A 21098-nucleotide genomic window follows, 5' to 3' on the forward strand; every position below is an offset into this window, starting at 1 on the left:
CTTGGGGGCCGTCTTCCGATTCTGCCCATCACAGCCCTTTTTCTCCATCTGTGCGTAACTCCCAATGTCATCTCGTCTGGCTCCATGGCTCTAAATACCACTTACGCATTCTGACTCCCAGATTTACAGATTCATATTCAACTGCCTATACATTATCTCCACTTGGATGCCTATTGGGCATCACTGACTTAAAATCACAGAAACTGAACAATTGGTTCCTTTATGTCAGGATTATCTCTGGTTGGATATAATAGAAACCTGACTAAATTTCTTAAACACAAAAGAAATTGATTTTTCTCACATTGCAAGAAAACTAAAGGCAGACAGCACAAGTTGATGTAGCAGTTCCACAATATCCATATTCCAAGCTACTTTTATCTTTCTGCTTCACCATGTTTGCCTCAGCATGTGACTTTCACCCCTCTGGTTATAACATAGCTGCTGTCCCTCTAGGCATTGCTTCCACATTTCTGGCAAGAAAAAGAGCTATTTCCTTTTGTGAGGAAAGCAGGAGCCCTTCCCAGTAGTCTTGTACTACATTTCATTAACAACTCTGTCACATGACCATCCTAATCACAAGGCAACTTGAGAAATCAAGATTTTTCACTCAGCATGTTGGCACTCTGAATGACACTGGGGTTTTTTTTTGCAAGAAGTAGGGACCGAATATTGGGTAGGCAACTAGCAGTATCAACCATATCCCTTCCTCGTGTGGGATTAGATTTAGCTGCAAGTAACTCTAAAATCAACTCTAAAATCAAAATAATGGTGACATTAAGGAAGGAGGAAAGGAAAGGAGGAAACAGTTATTCCCTTTAAGAACTTCCTGAAAGTTGCACTCACATGCCTGTTTACCTGCCTTTGACCAGAGTTCAGTCATTTTGGCCACACATAGCTCCACGGGAGATCGGGGACTGTGTTCTTTATTCTGGGTGGTCATGTACTCAGCTGGAAATCAGGAGTTCTATTCTGTAGAAGACAGGGACAGTGGATTTAGGGAGATAACTAATGTTCTCTGCCACTTATCCTAAACCTGGCATTCTACCGCCTTGCAATAAACAGCAGCCGGATCACCCAATATATAGCTGCCAGGTGAGGTCAGAAACCTAAAAGAGTGAAGTCGTTCTGATCACCCGATGGAGGTCATTCTGATCACCTCGACTTGCCACATCCTCCCACAGCCTACTTCTCCTCACCTCCACTGCCAGGACCATAGTCCAAATCACCGTCATCCCTTGCCTGGACTTCTGCAGAAGTTTCTTACTAGTGGCCCTGCTCTGACTCCCACCTCCCTTATAGTCCATCTTACTTATAGAATCCAGCATAATCTCTAAAACTTATATCAGGTCATTTCCTTTCTCAAGCCATTCAGTTTGCTTCCCATTAAAATGATATGCAAATTCCCGCCTTGGCCTCCAAGGCCCTATAGCCGCCACCTCTCAGAACTCGTCCCTCCTTGCTCTGTTTTGAACACCAAGCTTGGCCCTCCGTTTCCATTGCTCTGTCTCTGCTGTAACGTTCCTTCTCCAGCTCCTTACCTTGCTCCCTCCCAGCATGATTCAGGTCACTCCTCAGACATTCCCACCTCACACAGGCCTTCCTCAACTGCCCCCAAAACACACCCTCTTCTGTTACTCTCTGCCCCCACCCTGTTTTGTTAACTTGCTTGTTGTTTATTGTCTGTTTCCTGGTATGTGAGCCCCATGAGGGCAGAAGTGTCTCCAGCACCAGAATAATACATGGGAAGAGCTCAGTGCCTTCTCTTCCGTGACCTTCATCAGGGGCTCTTTGTTTTCCCTGGAAATTATTTTTTCTAATAATTTTTCTAAAAGAATGGTGTACTTTAACAAATCCTAAGATTTATCCATCTTCTCTGTACTCTCTACTGCATGGAATCAGCCTTCTTCCAAGAAGCCCCTCTCCAAATCTGCTGATCTTCTGCTCCAGCCTAGACTGATAATTCTCTAGGCTGCCTAGCCAGCCTTGGATTTCCCTTCCCACGCTGATGGGGTGGAGCTATGAGCCCTGATCTTGTTTTTCCTCTTCCTTGCTTTAATCTCTGTTTTCTGAAATCACATGCTCAACTTTGTGTAAAAGAAGGCATGGGAGGTAAACCTTCTGAGTCCTTCAATGTCTGAAAATGCATTTGTTTTCTCACCCTTGGCTGATGGTGGCTCGTTGTAGAAATCCATTTTTGAGTTAGATCTTTGAGGGCTTGATCTTCTGGCGTCCACTGTTGCTGATGAGAAGTCAGTTGCCCCTGCAGTTCTTCTTCCTTTATTTGCCACCTAATGTTTTCCCCTCTGTCTTCTCTCTGTCCTTAATATTCTGAAATCTCAACAGATAAATGTTAGTAGGTGTGGGTCTCTCTTTATTCATTATGCTGGTACTCAATGGGGTCTTAATCTGAAGACATATATTAGGTCTTGTAAAATTTTGTTTTATTATTTATTTAAGAATTTCTCTTATTCTTTGTGGAATGCTTATTAATTTTGTTAAGCTTTCTTGATTAATCCTTTTAGTGTTTTATTTTTTCACCTACTTTTTCTCTCACTTTGTTCTACACTTTGAAAGACTTCCATGATTTTATAGGCTCCCTCTTTTAATTTTTTATTTCTGAGTCATGTTTTTAATTTCCAAAATCTCTTTCTTCTTTTCTGATTGTTTCTTTTTCATAACAACCTGTTCTTGTTTTATAGAAGTAGTATCTTCTCAAATCTCTCTGCAGATACTAAATAGAATTTTTAAAGATCTCTTCTGTTATTTGATTTATCTCCTTCCTTTGGGATTAGTTGTTCTACTCGTTTTTCTTGTCCTTTCTCTTTCCTAGTGCTGGCTCTCCTATGAAAGCGATCCTCGATTGCCATTAAGCTAGATTAATTATTCTGGGTATTTGTCACTGGTTCCTCTGCCTTGAGTACATAAGTCTGGTCCTTCTGTAGGGTGTGTTGACTGGAGGGCTTCATTATAGGGAATGAGGGGAGAGAGCCAGCTATTAGGCTGAAGGCCCCAGGAAAGCCAGAATGACTAGAATGGCAGACACCCTTGTTTAACCCAGACACTTCATTCATTTTCTTTGGGAATATTGACCCTTTTTATGCAGTAGGAGTATGTGTGTTAGAGTTAAAACCGGGCTGCTAGTCACTCTGCTTATGGGGGGTAGAGGTAGAGAGTCCATTGGCACAGACCATGGCGTGGTCTAATCCATCTTCTTGTTCTCTTCTCCTCTTATGCCGGTCCTGAGCACAAGACTCTTGGATCTGCTGGCGAGATTGGGGTTCAAACTCTTTGCAGTCCCCTTCTTGAGCTATTCTGGGCTGGGGCTTCCTCTGCTCTATGTTACTCGTTGACATGGTCCTGCTTGCTGTCTTTTACAAAGTTGTTAATTTCTCACTTGGTGATTTCTCCTTCCTCCCTGCCTATTCTCTTCATTCTTCTGTGTCCTATTCCCTTTGACCTTTTGCCTTTTTTTTTTTATGTCTATCAGGATTAAATTCAGGTATAAAACAGAAAGTCCAAATACTAGTAACCTTAAAAAAAAGCGGATTTTTTTCTCATCTCAAAAAACAATTCTGGAGGTAGGCCATTCGGGGCTCTTGTGGCTGCTCCAGGTGGCTGTCAGGCACATGACTCCTTCTTTCTTTCTGCTCAGTCATCTGAAACACCTGTCTTTCATCCTCCGAGTTGCCTCATGGTGCATATGGTTGCTGCAGCTCTAGCCATCATGGTCACATTCTAGGCAGGAAGTTGGTGAAAGAGGGTAGGACAGAAGGTGCAAGCTAGCTGAGTCTGTTCCACTTTAAAAGAGTTTTTATGGAAAGCTCTTCTCAGTGACTTCTAATTACCATTGGCTTCCACTCTCTGCAAGGGGGTTTGGGAAATATAGCTTTTTAGCTGAATTTAGCTGAATATATTATCGTTCCCAATAATATAGGAGTTCTGTTGGTGAAGATGACAAGGAGAATAGATTTGGAGTTTGCAGCTAGCACTCTCACACTATTATTTTAATGGCATTTCAGGTATGGAGAGAGGAGGCAAATACAGGCTCAGCCTAGTGTCTTGAACTGAAAGTGCTCATCTTTGAAATGCACAAAGACACCTTCTTTTTCATGATGTGCAATAAACTTCAGCCTGGAATGGTTAGTAGTGAATGTATTCTCATGTATGGGAAGAATTTTTTATTACAGTTTTAGCTGCTGGGGTTTAAGCATATGCCTTTTCTTAGTGTTTATTATGCTGTTTCTTTGCATGTGTAGTAAAGGAACAGCCTCAGTAGGTTTTTCCAAGTTTTAAATTAGAACATTAAAATTAATTCTATTTTAGAGGCAGTGTTTTAGTTTCCTATTGCTGCTGTAACAAATTAGCACAAACTTAATGGCTTAAAACAATACAAATTTATTGTCCTATACATCTCAAGGTCAGAAGTCCAAAATGAGTTTCACTGAGCTAAAATCAAAGTGTCCACAGGCTGTAGGGAGAATACATTGGGCTCATGACCCTTCCTTTATCAAAGCCAGCAGCTAGCATCTTCCACTGCCTCTCTGACTCTGACCCTCCTGCCTCCCTCTTATAAGGATCCCTGTGATTACATTTAGGCCACCTGGACAATCCAGGATAATCTCTCCATTGTAATCTTCTCATTTAATTAGATATGCAAAGTTCCTTGCCATGTAAGGTAATATTCACAGGTTTAGGATGTGGATGTGGTAGGATGTACCTACCACAGGCAGCTCTAACTCAACTTCCAATAGAGTTTTTCTTTATATAGTCTCTTAAAACTGCTGCCCAGAAAGGCTTAGCTGAGAACCATCATTCAGTTTTCATGAACGGAATTTGGACCTAATTCTTAGGAATGTTGGAAGGATCAGTCTCCCTGTTTTTTAGTTCATTCTATTATAGAACTTTCAAGAAACTCTCCAAATGATGTGGTCTAGTTCATATGGCATTTCCAAGGATGATGATTATAAACACTTGTATTTTGTTTTGCTTTTTTGTGTGAAAAAAATATGTAGAAAGATTTTTCATCAGAAAAGTACTTCATGCAAGCAAAATTTCATTATATTAATGGATTTTTGAAATTATAAACTTCTTTACTTCCTTTATAATTTATTTACTGAACTTTTAATTTTTCAGAAAAAAATAATTCCAATCTGAAATACCAGATGATGTACAACAGTAACAACAATTACCAAAAACACAAAGCTCTTATCCTGAAAGCTGAACATTTAGGACAGCTAAGTAAAGAATTTTTTGACAAAATTTCAGTGTAATTATGTTGTCGTCTAGCTTTTTATTGGAGATAGCAGTGTTCACTTTCTTTTATTGGCTTTTTCTCCCAAATAATATCTTTATAATTAAGAGACATCTTCTGTTTCTCTCTTTATAGCTTAAGAAATGTATTAAGACTCCAGAAATCCCTTCTAAACATGTTAGGAACTGGGTCCCAAAAGTCTTGGAACAACGACGGCAAGGTTTGGAAACATATTTACAGGTAAGATGTCTTTAGATCCTCAATTAATGTAACATAGCTTAAATAATCATGCATCTTAATGTTTTTCTCAGAACTTATGGGTGAGATGCAAAATATATCAAGCAACCAGACATTCTAGATTAAAATAAAGTTAAAAGTTGTAAATATGTTGTTGGTTGGTTCTTTTAGCTTTACTTAGTTTCTATTTAAAATTGGTGATGTGGCTCAGGGAAGTGAAAATTTAGTATGAAGGTAAAAACTGAGGTAGAGAGGGTCTGTCCATTTTTTTATTCAACTCTATAAATTACTTTGTTTTCATTTTTTTTCTGCTCCAAGATTTGGTGGTTTTTCATAGCATTCCTAGCTTTTAGGTTTGCGTGTTGAGGAGATAGTGAGAGAAATGGAATTTTCTGTGGGCCTGGCTAGTACATCCATGGAATCAAATTGAGAAGGAATGTATAAAAATTGCCTCTGATGAAGTGCCAACCTCTTTGAAAATTAGAAGGTATGTTTTTAAAAGAATGCATTAGGATGCTCTTTGCTGCAGCTGAGAGGAGCAAGCAGAACGACCTAAGTAAGACAAGACAGAAAGAACAAGCAAAGGAAAGGATGGAGCAGTGTCAGCTTCTCTGAGTTTTAAAATGAAAAGGTGTAGAGGCATCAGGTGAATATTCACTGTAGCCATCATTAATCCGAGAGCACTGTGCAGGGCAGGTGCTGAGATGGGGGGAGCCTAGTGTTCAGCCGGGACGCCTGAGTCCACTTGAGAGGCTGACTCGAGAGAATGACGGAGGTGAGCATGGCTGGCAGGGGAGGGGGTGGATCTTGGCTCTCAAAAAACGAAGAGCTCGACTTCACCTGTGAGTTATGAATTTACCATAATGGTCTATCTGTCTGAGACATGTTACATCAAAGAAATCGGCAGCCATGACTGTGTTCTTCCATTAACATCTTCATAACTCCTTGAAGCATTAACCCTTAGGTTGAGTCTGTTTAGGCAACAGCTATGGACTGTATGGCTGTGAAGCAAGTATACTATTTCCTCTACAGAGCTTTTCTGGCTGGTTGTGCCTCAATCACTGGTGATTAGAAGTTGAGGAGAAGCTATTACCATAGGCTTGTACTTAGTGATAAATTCAGAGGAGTCTATCCTAGTAGAAAGATGCCAGGAGTCTGTTCCTGGCCTCCTGTAGTTTCTGGTCTTTACAGTGCTCAAATAGGAAAGCTGACATGCTGGAGGCCCTGAGAACATCTGAGGAGGGCTGTGTTTACTGCTTTTGGACTTGGTGGATGGGTCCTTCACTGCCTCTCCCTGGAAGTGGGAGATTGAGGGAAATGGGGACCACAAATGGCAGGAAAGTGTGTGGCTTTGTTCCTTGAGACTCTGTGTATGGAGGTATGAGACTTCCAGAGCTTCAGGCAACGCTGCAGTGCAAAACCAAAGCAAAAAACGAGACTTTAGACATCGTATGCAAAGGGTAAAAATGCATGTTCTCTATAATTAAATGGAATAGGTAAACAGTACATTCTTATTTGTAAGCCAGATTTTCCACAGCTATTGTATATCTTCAAGCTTTAGTTCTAAAGAAAGCTTTACTCTTTTTCCTCCCATTGTAGTTGACACATGACTTCCATTACTACTCAGTGTAAACATTTTAAGTTGTTTGTACTTTGGTTATAAATATGCGGGTAAAATCATCTGGCACAGAGAGAAGTTTACAGTGACACTCAAATTGAGCTTAGAATTTTCTATTCTCAGAAATAGAGCTTGAAAGATGTGGTTGAAAGACTGAGAGGGCTTGCTTCCTGTTGTGTATTTAATATTCAGTTTGTTGTCCGTTAAGTCCCCGAGGAGTTCAAGGGAGCTTTCTCTTCTCCCTTTTCCACCTGATTCTATTTGCAGGCAATGGGAGCTAGATGGAAGTTGCAAAGATGAGTGTGAATGCTTTATCAATCCCAAATGAAATGAAAACTCTGGCTTAAGTATCATTTCTTGATAACTTTTGGTGTTTGTCACTTTAGAAGTAAGACAGTTATTGCTGTTCCTCCTACTCACCTGTATAACTACAGTTAGAATCCCACTCACCTTCAGAACCAGCCTGAACCCCAGGGTGCAGGTGCCACTAGCGCTTCTCAGCAGGCACCATCCTGCAGCTGACCCATCTCAGCATGAGCTGGATAGGCTGGCCCTGTTCTGGCCTGTAAACCTGGGAAAGTATTAGTGCCCCAAAGCCATAGCATCTTAAGCTCACAGGGAACTTAGACGTTATCTAGTCCGGCTTGCCTCCTGCCCTCCAGTTATGGTCACGATCATCCCTCTGGCCTCAGTTTCCCTCCCCCCCCATAAAACAGGCAGATTAGCTCGTGAGAGAGCCAGAGGAAACAGCTCTTCCTCTTGTCCAAGGAGCAACTAGTACATTCTGGACCATGCATGGGTGCAACACCCACATTTCCTAAGGTGGCCCGTGCTGCACTTTTATTTTAGAGATGCAGAAACTGAGGTCTAGTGAGGTTAATAAACTTACCTCACTTCCTAGAGTATATTAGTTAAAGAGATAAGACTGGAATTTTAGTTTCTTAACTCCCAGTGTAGGCTCTTTTCATTATGCACTGTAGATTTTCTAAGTCAAGAGAAATTTTTCAGCCTTGAAATATATACTTAAGTATATAATAATAATAATATAAAGGAAAAGACCTTATAATCATAAAGTATCACAATTTGACCGTCTACCCTTGATAGATCAATAAGATGGGTGATTTTTTTAAATCTATAACTTGAATATTTAGAATCCTATGAAAACTATGAGTATACATCTGTTTTCTGTGTTAAGTCATCTGCATAGAAGCAAAAATCTTTAGAATAAATTAATTGGGGTTTCCCAAACTGATTTGACCATCAAACATGGTTTATTTAATAGTTTTATCTCCTGGTTTGAAATGACTTCACATCTTTCCTGAGACCCACTGAAATAAAAGTATAAAAACTTAAGAAGGAATAAACCTTCCTTAATTAGTGGATGGGCAGGGAAAAGAGAGGCTCATCTTAGGAAGAAAAATTTTTAACAACTTTCTGGAAGATGGAGTATTTTGGGAGCATGTGGAACTGATGCAACGGAGAGCGAAAAGCAGCAGCCCGAACTCAGCCATGAGAGCCTGCGGTGGGGGTTGGAGGCAGCCTGCCCACCACTGTGTTGGAGAGCTTCTGGACTTACAGTCGGCAGGTGAGGCAGAGGCTGAGGTGAGCAGTGAAACTGGAAACAGGTGGCTCCATGCAGGGCGTGTTCATGGGCAGGTGCCCAGGCCACTTATTCTGTACAGAATACAGGCAGCCTGATGTTTATGACCAGGAAAAATTTTTTTTAAGACTTTTAAAAACAAAACAATACAAGAAAATGTTAGGAGAATGACTGAGGAGAGCTAAGGCTTCTAATGTCGATATTAGGGCCCCCAATTTGACAACCCCTCCCCGCCCACTTACCCCAAGGAAAAGCCTAGGAGGCTGCATGCTCCACCCATACTGTCTTTGCACTTGGAAGGAGGCCTGTGGCGAGTGCTCCTACTGACATACCAGCAGAGGAAACCCACCCAAGCCAGCAGGGCTGCTTCCTTCAGTGAGATCTGGTAACCGAGGCTCGCCAGGCATTTGAAGAAAACAAGTAGCATGAACAAAAAGACCAAGATGAACAAAACAGTGCCTCTTCAGGAAAGAGATAATTCAGGACACAAAAATAGATCTTAAAATTGATTTAATAAATCTAGAGAACTTCACAAGGGTGTTACATCCTAGGATACTGTGTAGAAGAAACAATCTGAGAACACACAAGAGTTCTGAGAATTAGTTGTGTTATCCAGTTGAAAGCATTCAACAGATGCCCTCTCTAGTTGGGACAGTGTTCTATAAAGTACAGATACAAAAACTCTCCAACAAAAGACAAGAGACGTAGAGGACCAATCCAGGTCTAATGTCCTACTTCTTTCTGGAGTCCCAGAAAGAAAGAAGAGGGGGAAATACAAAAGTAGGGAAGGGAATAATCAAAAGAAAAACAGTTGGAAATTTCCCCAAGCTGGAGGATATGAACCTTTAGATAGAAAAGGGGCTCCAAAGTCAGAGCACAAAGAATGACAGACACCCTCATACCTGGCAAAATTTCAGTACGTTGGCGATGAGGATCCATAATCTTCCAGAAAGAAAAAACAAATGGGCAAGGTTGAGGTTTAGTCATGGCTTCATTTCTGTATTTGAGGCTGGTTTAAGGGCAGGTCCCTCTCCATTCTTCAATAGAAACATGAAATTGCCAGCTGGCATAATTTTTAGACAAATATTTTTCACAGGAATTTTGCATATCTTGTTCCATTTGTTGCAGTATTTCTTTGCTGAGACTATATTTCTTTGTTGAGTTTTACTGTTTTTTCTTTTTTACAAATGGGCTCATAATTACTTATTGAAACATTTGTGTCGTGGCTGCCTTAAAATCATTGTCAGATAATTCTAACATCTCTGTCATCTCAGTGTTGGCATCTATTGATTGTCTTTCTCATTCAGCTTGAGATCTTCCTGGGTTTTGGTATGATAAATGATTCTGGTTGAATCCTAGACATTTTTGCATCGTGTTATGAGACTCTGGATCTTATTGAAACCTTCTGTTTTATGTGGCTTTCTCTGACACTGCTCAGTCAGGGAAAGGTGGTGGGTGGGGGACTGGACCTTGTCTCTACCAGGTGAAGGCAGAAGACCAGATTCCCCACTTGGCCTTCATTGACACCTGGGGGTGCTCCTCATTACTGCTGAGAGGAGGAGAGTTCCAGCTCCCCATGTCTCCACTGACCCCATGGGAGGGGGCACATTCCTGGCTGGTGGAGATGAAAGTCCTGACCCTGTACTTGGCCTTTTCTGATACCACCCTGGCACTGGGTGCTTCATTACCACCTCGCTAGAGTGAAAGTCTAGATTTCCCACTAGGCGTTTGCTGGCATGAGTGGAGGTGGGCCACAGTTTCTTCTGTAGTGGTGGCTGGAGTAGAGTGGTTAGTGTTTAAAAGTTTTCTGTCTTGCTAAGCTGTCTCTTTATGGTCCTATTGCTAGAGGAAAAAGGCTTTTATTGGGGTTTTATTTGTCTGCATCTGTTGGCATTTCCTGGTTGCTGGATTTTTCTACTCCAAGTCAAGATATATGAAGCAAAACAAAAAATCCAGGAAAGGTAAAACTCACAGCTGTGTCATGCCCAGAGTCCTGGCAGGTCTCCTTTCTTCCCTCAACCTCTCATAATCTTCTTATATTTGCTTTATATGTGGTATCTAGGGGTTTTACTTAGCGGGAGGAATAGGGAAAAATAGATCTACTCAATCTTACTGGAAGTGGAAGTCCGTCCACTGACTTTCAAATTTTAATATTAAGCTTTTTCTGTTTTTCAGAGTTCCGTTTGCTTGTTTTTCTAATCTGGCTGGGTGTTTTTTTTTTTAAATAGTCCTTGTTTCTTGCTCATATTTTCAAACATCTGTTTTTTCTCTTTAAACGCATTAACTCAGTTTCCCAGGAAAAATGGTCATCACCATTTATCATCTGAATCCAGTGGACCATTTTTAGTTTTTTGTAATTTTAAGATATTTTATGAATAATTTGCAGAATAAAGAGATAGTGAAGGACAACTTCATTAAAATTTTGATCAGAATTTCAACATGGCAAACCCAAAGTCTTAGTTCATATTTTCTTGGTTTTCAAATGGGCAGCATCCTTTGGACAGTGTACCTAACTGGTCACCAATGCCATGCATGAACCTGAAACATAAACCATTTTGTAAGTACTGATTCCAGATTTTAAATACATCTCTAATGGGTTCTAGCTTATCATTACTTCTACTTCTTTTTCTTGGACGTGTATTCTTAAAATCCAATACTTTGGAAAACCTTGATTGTTAATAGTTTTGTTGAAAGAGAAGGTGGCTAATATCTTTGCATAATTGCATAATATCTTTTCAAAATATTTTTATTTTCAGGTTTACAAACACCAACTAGAATGACTAAATCAATGAATTTTTTTTATTTCTACATTATCTATTTCCTTCCAGTCACTTTTGTGTATGCTTTTGTCAAGTACAGCATTTGTCAAATAAGTCTTGGTGCGTAACTATCATAAAAAGTGAAAGAATACCATTCCATGTTCTTTTAGCAGAATAAGATGGTCCAAGTTCTTGATGCAAAATAAGGTATGGTAAAGTTCTTGTTGAATGAGCAGCTCCAAGAGAATACCACATTTCCCTTTTCCTCGTTGATTTCTGAGTTTGAGAAAATTTATCTACAATATCATCTGAAGTCTCATGAGCTGAGATTTTACTTATATAACCACTTTTGCTGTATGGAAGCCACTAGGCATATGTGGCTAATGAACATTTGAAATGTGGCTAGTCTGAATCAAGATGTTCTATAAATGTAAAATTTACACAGATTTCAAATCCTTAGTGCAAAAAAGAATGTAAAAATATCTCAATTTTTATAATAATTGCATGTGAAATAATACTTGGTGTATATTGGGTTAAAATGTATTATTAAAATTACTTTTACTTGTTTCTTTTTACTTTTTTAATCTGGCTACTAAAAAATTTAAAGTTAAATTTACATTTAAAATTATTACAAAGGTTATATGTGGTTTACATTATACTCTGTTGGACAGTGGTGGTCTAGAATATTCCTGTCTGTCTCTGCTGTCATTGTCTGAGACTTCTAATAACTGTAAAACACTTTCGCCTGTCAGTTTTTTTTCTTTATCATGTTGGGTGGAAAATGAAAATTTCTGAATATTTAGCTGTGTTCAATGAAAACTTTAAAAAAACTTTAAAGATGATATCTCTAGACTTTGAAAGATGATGAGAATGTGGGCAACACAATAAGTAAACTAAAGAGTGCTGTAATGATTATTATTTATTTCATTGTCCTTCTAGACGATTCCATCAATCTTCAATTTTCTTATTATTTTAGTATTTTCTTAACATAGTTGGGAATAATTGATGAGTAGAATGATGCTTAGGATCATGAAATAACAAAATGTTGCAAGGTATAGGAAAAGTAAGATCACTAGGATTCCATAGTTTATTTTAAAAAATAAGCCGGTGGATCCATGTGGTAATTGTAAAATAGAAGGAATTTGATTTTATTTTTTAAAAATACATAAATTTTCTCTTTGTTTTTGGAAGACATGTAAGAAAGAAAGTCATAAAATATCAATTCTTGCAAATACTTAGAAATGCTTAATTTTCTGTCTTTTGAAAGTAATCTCATTTTTCTCTGATTCTTTTAGGATTTTCTTTTTATCTTTTGTGTTCTTCCATTTTGCTATGGAACTTTATTGCTATAGTAATTCTGTATCTAGGTGTAGATTTTTTAATTTATGTTTTTGAGTATTTTTTTGCATGTGCTTCCTGAACCTGAATGTAGGCACCTTTCAACATTTCTGGGAAGTGCTCAGGTATCATATCTTTAAATGTTGCCCCTTCCCCATTTTCTATTCTATTTTTTATTCTGAGTCTGATAATTATAATAACTGTTGTCTTCATAGGTCTCAGCTAACTGTCTGTTGTTTCTGCTGGTTTTGCTCATGATGCTTTGTTTCCTCATAGTGTATGTGTGTGTGTGTTTTGTTTATTTGGGGCTTTTTTTTTTTTTTTTTGTATTTTTAGCAGGGTAGTCAATTTCCTTGTACCTTTGAGTACAAATCTTTGGGATTTTTTTTTATGACCAGGATTGAACTGAATTTACACAGAGAGAATTTTTATTTGCTTTTGCCAGTCACCTGGGAACACTATCAACTGGGACTTCTTAGCTTGAAGGTTTTTTGGGACCACACGAAAGGCATTAATTTAGGTTACAAACCTATAAAGGGTTTTGTAACCCCTTATTTCTCATTCTCCCTTCCCCTGGGGATGTATCCTTCAGCGATTTTATTTGGAGCTCACCTTTTAGATCCCCCACGCCCACCTGCCTTGAGCAAAGCTTAGGCTTTATCTTCATTTCCTCTGTCCATGCAGCCCCCAGAGTAGATGCTCCAAGTTACAGGGTTCACGACTTGCCCATGGGACAGAGCCAGCTTTGGTGCTTGCTTATTTATCAGGATTTCTGCTTATATTCAATTTAAGGCTGCTGCAGAATTTTTATGTTTTTACCACCTTAGTGATGCATTTTTAAAAATTTCTTATACAATTTTTAGGATCTTAAGGATTCCTTTCCCATAAAATCTGAGCCCTAGTGAGTGTTTCAATGCTAAATCAGTCTTCGTGGTTAGGCAGATACTACCAGTGTCTGCACTGGAGACTTCTCTGAGCAATAACATGCATATTTTCCTATAATACATTCTTCAAACATGGAGAGATTTGGAAAACAAGTTTAATTGTTTTACTGACTAGAAGATTTTTATTTGTTTGCTTCACAAACCAAATAGATTTCATATCCTATTCATTCAGGGGTGGGAATGTGGTTATGCAGGAACCTCTGGTAGGATCCATCTGTGGCAGCAAGTGACTGGTCATACTTAGAGTGCACTTCAACTCAGGCCAAACTGGAGCATACACACCTTTATAAAATGCAACCTGTTGTACTTTCTACATGTGTGGTGTAAAATAGACCTTTAACATTCCCACAAGATGGTCCCAAAAGAGATTGCGTCATGACGTAAAGATGTTTTCTTTATTACACAGCCCGTATGTAGGCTTAATGTCATGGGGTTCATAGAATAATAGAGTCTCTGTGTCTGTCTTTGACCCTTTTCGACTAGCCCCATGCTTAAGACATTTTCTTCCAAAGTAGGCTGCCCTCCTACTTCCACTGGGCATACTTTCTAGCCTGTTACCTTTCTCTTCCATGAGCTTCTTTACTGTCCTGAAGATTCTGTAGCAACTTGGTCCCCTTCCCCATTATGCAGTGGAAACTGCTTCTGTTTTATTTTGAAATTGTTGGGTAAACAGCTGCTCTGCTGCCTCATCACCTGTTGCCACATGATAGTGCTTGAACAAGGTCCCAGTTACCTCCAGAATCACGTGGTCATGAAGTGTCAGGCAGGTGTGTCTGGTGCCACTGTGGTGTTTTCTCAGAAGTGTTCTCTTTCATTTGATAAGCAGTTTCTGTACTAGTTGGAAAATGCCCTTAAACCGTTTTGTGAACCACATTTTCTTACTTCCACACTAACTGTACTCATGGGCTTACTTTTCATGATTGTAAACCAATTATCAATTTGACATTTTATTCTTTCATTGCCTAAAATGTCTTATTTTGTGGCCAAGAGCCATTTTTTAGATGTGTATTTTTATCTTTTCTTCACTTCTTTAAAGAGTACCAGCAATTAATATTCTTTTGGGGGACCTTTTCTCCAAGTCCTGTGCAGACCCCCCAATTTTTTTTTTTTAATCACTCAATGAGAATTGTAGGGTAGGCATAATTGAGCTGAGAAGAGCAGACTAAATTAAACTGAACTGAGATTCAGGTCTTTAATGTTTCATGGTTCACTTACCAGAGAAGGGCTCCCTCTTGCTCTCAGCAAAATTACAGACCACTACATATTATGAACTGCTGAGACTGGGAGTAGTCAAAATTGCGAAGGTTAAGTTTAGACCGGTTTCTATTTAAGATCTTAGAATTATAATTATCTCTAAGTTAGTTTTACTTCTTAAAGGAGTTTTCTCACTGTTCTTATCATTCATATAATCATAGATGTTTATGAAGTTAAAAAGTTTCTCATGTAAAATATCTTTATCCTTTCTTTTTCTCCACCTTCCGTTTTCGTGGTTTTAAGTCATATACATATATTTGTTCCTAACCATCCAGCTCTGGCTGAGGAGTAATTGAACATTTCTCTTTTCACCCACTCCTGACAAGGTAAAGGCACTGATGAAGCTGAGTAAACTGGGAATGCTGCCTGGAATCCCCATGCTGTCTTGAATACCACCCTATTTCCTGCAGCTCAGGTCCTTAGGAATTCTGAGTTTAATTCACAGATTAAGAAGTGATGTAATGGCAGCTTTACTTCTTGCAAAGGACTGCCTTTAAACTGCAACTGAAGTAAAGAACAAGACCTTATGTATTGGGGTAGGGGGGTGCATTGGTGAAAGAGGAATGCAGAGTTTGAACTTTGTAAAATCACCGTAGAAGCCTATAGAAGTAACTATCTATGACAGTCCTGCTTATAACATGAGACAAACTGTTCTTTGTTCTCGTTAAAAATTGTGAACATTGTGTTAAATAATATTAATGGCTGGGATTGTCAGTACTAAACAGTACTTTCCTTGTACAAGTGATTTTATTGATCGATACAGACTCAGTGTAACGGGGGCAGATTATTTTTACTGATTTTATCGAAACCGTAACCAAGTTTGTTAGTGCGCCACATATCTTTAAATAGATCTAGATGATGATGTAGATTAAGAAAAGCAAACCGCCATCCATCTCTTTTTGATCTGTTAATAACTTAAATCCATCATTGCTAGCAAGTGTTTTCCAATTCTATTGTGCATACATGTTTCTGTTGTGCCCGATTGGAAATCCCATAACCTTGTTTCAGTGCTTGGATTTTCATACAGGAAAACCCTAACCACTTATCCAGAATTTCACAGACAAGTTTTTCATCATAATTGGTGAAATAATTGATAAAATATGAAGAAGAAAAAACTTTAGAAGTCTCTGTTTTCTAAATTTAGTTTTTATAGGCAATGACCTGTAGATTCTTAGGTTTTGTGATAGTTCTATAAGACTTTTTTTGTGCTAAACTGAGAACACTTTATGAAGATTACAAATAATTACTTAGGACAAATAAATAATTTCTTCCTTGTAAAAAATATCATACAAGGACATTGTATAATATTTCTTCTTCTTATATATTTTAAAGATTTGCATTTTAATTATAGAGAATTGTGCTGCTTAATTTCAAATGCATTTTATTTTTCTCAGTGATTTGCCTGCTTCCTATTGCTCTCAAAATGATGTATACTTCATTTAAAATAATCTTTAGTGCAGAACAAATTTTTAAATTTCTGAAACTAGACGTTATTTTTTTTTAAGAAAACAATACACTTTCCTTTCAAGGAAATACATTAAATCAGTATTTCTAAATTCAGACAGTGCATTCTTGCTCACCTTGGCTGGATGAGCCTGGTGGAAGCCTGACCTACAGAACTATGATAATGAGCTTTCAGAGGTAATACAGGTCAGTGGAGGTGAGATCAGTAACAGCAATTCGAAAGGCTTTAGGAACCTCAAAAATGTTTATGATTTCATGGAGAGGAATCTATGTCAAAGAAGGGAATGGAATAGACATGCACTCCAGTGCACCGTAGCCCTAAAGCTTTGATCAGGCTTAAAACTTTGGGAGTTTTAAACATATGAATTATCAAATGTTGATCACCTAGTTTGGCAGTCTGTACTGATTAAAAAGAAAATACTGTCAATAGTCATTAGCTAAGGTCCAATGCCCTAAACTAGAGCCCTCTGTTAATAAGATGAATGTTTGGGGTTAAATCCTCTTCTGGAGGTGGCTGTGCTTGTTGACAGGGCTGCATGCTGTTTCTAGAAAGAGGACTGGTGAGATGTGTGTGGCTAACACACCGACCTGTGCTCATTTCTGGAAAGCCAGGTCAAAACCTCTTCTAGAAACAAGTAGTCAGTGATGCAATTTCATGTATATGGAGAGAAAGATAGACCGCATACTACTTTTTCTTCACATTCAAACTTATCTTAAAAATTAGATGATTTTATCTGATAAAAACTTGAGCTAGCATTACATTTCTGTGAATATCAGTTCCTTTAGGGTGGCTGTTGTGGGCTTGACTTTCTCTTCAGTACTGCAGTTTTCCATTCAGAGAAGATTTTAGGAAGCCCAAATTATTCTGGAGATGCTTTTGGTTTGTATTTTATCAGATTTGTGTGTGATGGACTCATGAGTTTTAAAGAACTGGCTTTTGTAGTGAAGTTCGCTTTTAGCTTGATGACTCTAGTTTAATCAGGGAAGATCACTACATATCTATTCCAGAGTCATTTATTTTCTGATATAAATAGTGTATTTCCTCACGGACATCAAGAGTTCTCTCCTTGCAGGTTAACATATTTTTAGTATAACAGTATTTTTTGTTATTGTTCTGGTTTATGTATATTCAACATTTGTGTATATTCAACAACTTTGAAAAACATAAAGAATAAAAATAGTTTTCTGTAATTCTTTCACTTAGACCGCGGGTTATGAACTGGGGGCAGTTTTACCTCACAGGGGACATGTGGTGATGCACAGAGACATTTTTGGTTGTCATAATTGAGGATGGAAGTTCTAGCATGCTGTGAGTAGATGTTGGGGATGCTGCTACGCATCCTACAATGCACAGGACATCCCCAATAACGAACAATCATTTGGCACCAAATGTTAGTAGTGGCAAGGTTGAGAAACCTTGACTTAGACATCTCAAAGTTATGATGTGCTTCCTTTGTCTTTTTTCCTATGCATATTTTAAATCGTATATTTTAAAATATCTGTTATGTCATCTATATGCTTTATAAACTCTTTTTTTCTCATCAATAAACTTTTTGTTGATTACCTGCTGAAATTATAATATTTTTAATGTTTGAGTTAAATAAAATATTAAAATTATTTTCATCCATTACTTTTTACTTTTTTTTAATTGATGGTTTAATAGTTTATAACATTGTGAAATTTTGGGTTGTACATTTTTGTTTGTCCATCACCATATATATGTCTCCCTTCACCCCTTGTGCCCACCCTCCACCCCCACTGTCCCTGCTAACCACAATACAGTTTTCTCTGTCCATGTGTTGGTTTATATTCCACATATGAGTGAGATCATACAGTGTTTGTCTTTCTCTTTCTGGCTTACCTCACTTACCATAATACCCTCCAGGTCTGTCCATGTTGTTGCAATTGGGACGATTTTGTCTTTTTTTATGGCTGAGTAGTATTCCATTGTATATATATATCGCATCTTCTTGCTCCAGTCGTCAGTCGAGGGACACTTAGGTTGCTCCCACTTCTTGGCTATAGTGAATAATGCTGCAATGAACATAAGGGTGCATAAGCGTCTTTCGATTGTTGATTTCAGGTTCGTTGGATAGATTCCCAGTAGTGGGATAGCTGGATCATAGGGCATCTCTATTTTTAATTCTTTGAGGAATCTCCATACCGTTATAAACTCTTTTAATTTAAAAACATATCACAAACATTTACCATGTGTTAAATATTCCTCTAAGACAAGGTTTTTAAAAATGTCTTAATTTTTTTATTATGGAAATTCTCAACATGTAAAAAGTAAACAGAATAATATAATAAAATCTCAGATACCCATTATCTAGCTTCAGCAATTATCAACTCAAGGGCAATCTTATCTCAGCTGTATTTCCACACTTACCCCACCATCCCATATTATTTTTTAAAAAAACTCCCAGATACCATATTTCTGTCTGTGAATAGTTCAGTATGTATCTCCAATAGATCAAGATTCTTTTTTAAAACAATTTTAATAAAGGCTGCCTAATATTCTACCCTATCCTATGGATGCATTATAATTTATTTAACTAAGAGCCTACTCTTGAGTTTTTGGATTGTTTCTAGTTTTCCCCTTAGAGGTTTTTTTTTTCTTTTCCATTTTCATATGGCGTATTCCCCTTGTTCTACAGGTGCAGTAGAAAGTGTGCAAACTAAGCAAGGCAAGAATGAGCACAAGACCCTTAATTTCATTAAACACCGTGTAACTGGTAAAGATTAATGTACATATCTCTTGCTAATTCTTTCCAATTACTTAGTTCATATAAATTCCCAAGCCTGGTTAATTATGCTGAAGTCAGGTAGTAATTTTGAACAGTGTTCCGACAACAAGGGAATTTTCCTGGTATAACCTTGCCCTCTCGCACAGACTCTCAGCAGATTAGGCCCTCAGCCTGGAGTCCATTCATTTTCTGCTCAGGCCTAATTGCTGCCGACTGGCTGCCACAGGTACCTGGATAGCCTGCGTTTAAGGAGGCAGGGACTTCTGAGAACAAATAAGGAAAGATTAATTGTTTGTTTTGTTCGCTCCCAAGAGAAATGTGGGTGCTTAATCAAGAAAAATAATTTCTTCTGTTGATTTGGCTTATTTGGAGAAAAGATAATTGTGTAAAGCTAGGTTCAAACTGATGCCTTTTATAAGAGGTATTGCCACTTACCCACATAAGAGACAAGGATACGGGGAAATAAATGTAAGACACTGACGAAATGGATGAGGATGGCTCACATTTCTCATAGTAAGTAATCTGGCTGTTGGGCTTCTATTTGTACCAATAGTGCTAGCTGGTATTGTCATTTGTTTTGTTTTGTGTGGATCTTCGGAAATCTAATCAAGGAGACAATGGTGTAAAAAAAAAAAATCAACAACACTTTTCCAAATTGGTCTTCATTGCTGGAGTACAAAGTGAGCTATATGCTGTGATGTTTCCAATTAAAGAACCTGTTTCGAGCAAGCACTATTAAATCTATCTTTCCCAATCTGATAAATAAGTGATCAAAGAGTGGAGCAGATTAATTGAGAGCAATTAGTTCTATATTCCTTAAAATAGATAATGTAAACCAACATTATTAATGATTTTGGGCAATTTTTGGCATGGTAACTGTGGCCGATCGAAAAAGGAAATTGATGAGATGTTATCGTGTTGCTTATGATTATTAGTACCAAAAACCATTTGTTTTCTGAAATCTCAAGTTATGTGAGAAGCACTTTTGATATGCTCTAAATCAAAATTGACCCTTGAATTTGGAAAGGAGAAAGTGAATGAAAAGAAAAATGTGTCTTGTCTCTCTGACAGGAAGGGATAGAGTTGTAAACACAAGAGTGTCTGTATTGGGCAGGAGTCGGCAAAATGTTTCTGTAGAAGACCAGCTATAAATATTTTAGGCTATGTGGGTCATATGGTCTCTATCATAGCTACTCTGCCATTGTAGTGTGAAAGCTGCGTTAGACAATACGGAAATAAAGGAGAGGTCTTAGAAATACGGAAATAAAGGAGAGGTGTTCCAATAAAACTTTATTTATAAAAGCAGGCAGCAGGCCATATTTGGCCCTCAGGCTATAGTTGACCCCTGGACTTATAGGTGGGTGGCAGATTGTGGTGGACGAGCAACAGCAGAGGGCTGGAATGGAAGAGTGTATTTGGAGTCCTGAAGCTCCACTCACTGCTGTCTAAGCTAGGGTAATTAATTAACCTCTCTGAGCACTAGTCACCTTTTCTGTAAAGGGGGATAAAAAGATATACCTCATAGAGTTGCTAATGAGAACTACATGAGCTAATATACACGAAGCATCATCCAGTTTCCGATATAGAATAGGTATACAATAAAGAGTAGCTATCATTTTTTCCTCAAATCCAGGCCATATTTGGCATGTATATTTTGTCCTCATTTTTTCCAAATCCCTGAATATTCTTTGGACTGCAAGGAGCCATGGAGATTAATACCTAATCTTAATTATTTAGCTGTGAAAATTAAATTAGAAAATATTTTTTCAGGAACCATCTCACCAATTCAGCTAAAACCATGACTAATTTAAGATGCTGTTGGGGACCATACAAGGCAGAAATTTTTAAAGCGATGCAGAGTATTGTCACTAGGAAGTTCTGATGAA

The 21098-nt window shown here is 38.2% G+C and overlaps 1 protein-coding gene across 3 annotated transcripts in view; it reads left to right on the forward strand.

Moving 5' to 3' along the window:
• SNX24 (sorting nexin 24) overlaps nucleotides 1-21098 on the forward strand; it is a 139559-nt gene that overhangs the window by 82039 nt on the left and 36422 nt on the right. For all 3 annotated transcript variants that reach the window (XM_058539302.1, XM_058539320.1, XM_058539311.1), the window contains one exon: nucleotides 5387-5491. In XM_058539302.1, coding sequence (XP_058395285.1) covers nucleotides 5387-5491 — 105 coding nt within the window. The remainder of the gene's footprint in view (nucleotides 1-5386; nucleotides 5492-21098) is intronic.

Source organism: Diceros bicornis, chromosome 1 (assembly GCF_020826845.1).
Source record: "Diceros bicornis minor isolate mBicDic1 chromosome 1, mDicBic1.mat.cur, whole genome shotgun sequence".
In the NCBI taxonomy this organism is placed as follows: domain Eukaryota; kingdom Metazoa; phylum Chordata; class Mammalia; order Perissodactyla; family Rhinocerotidae; genus Diceros; species Diceros bicornis.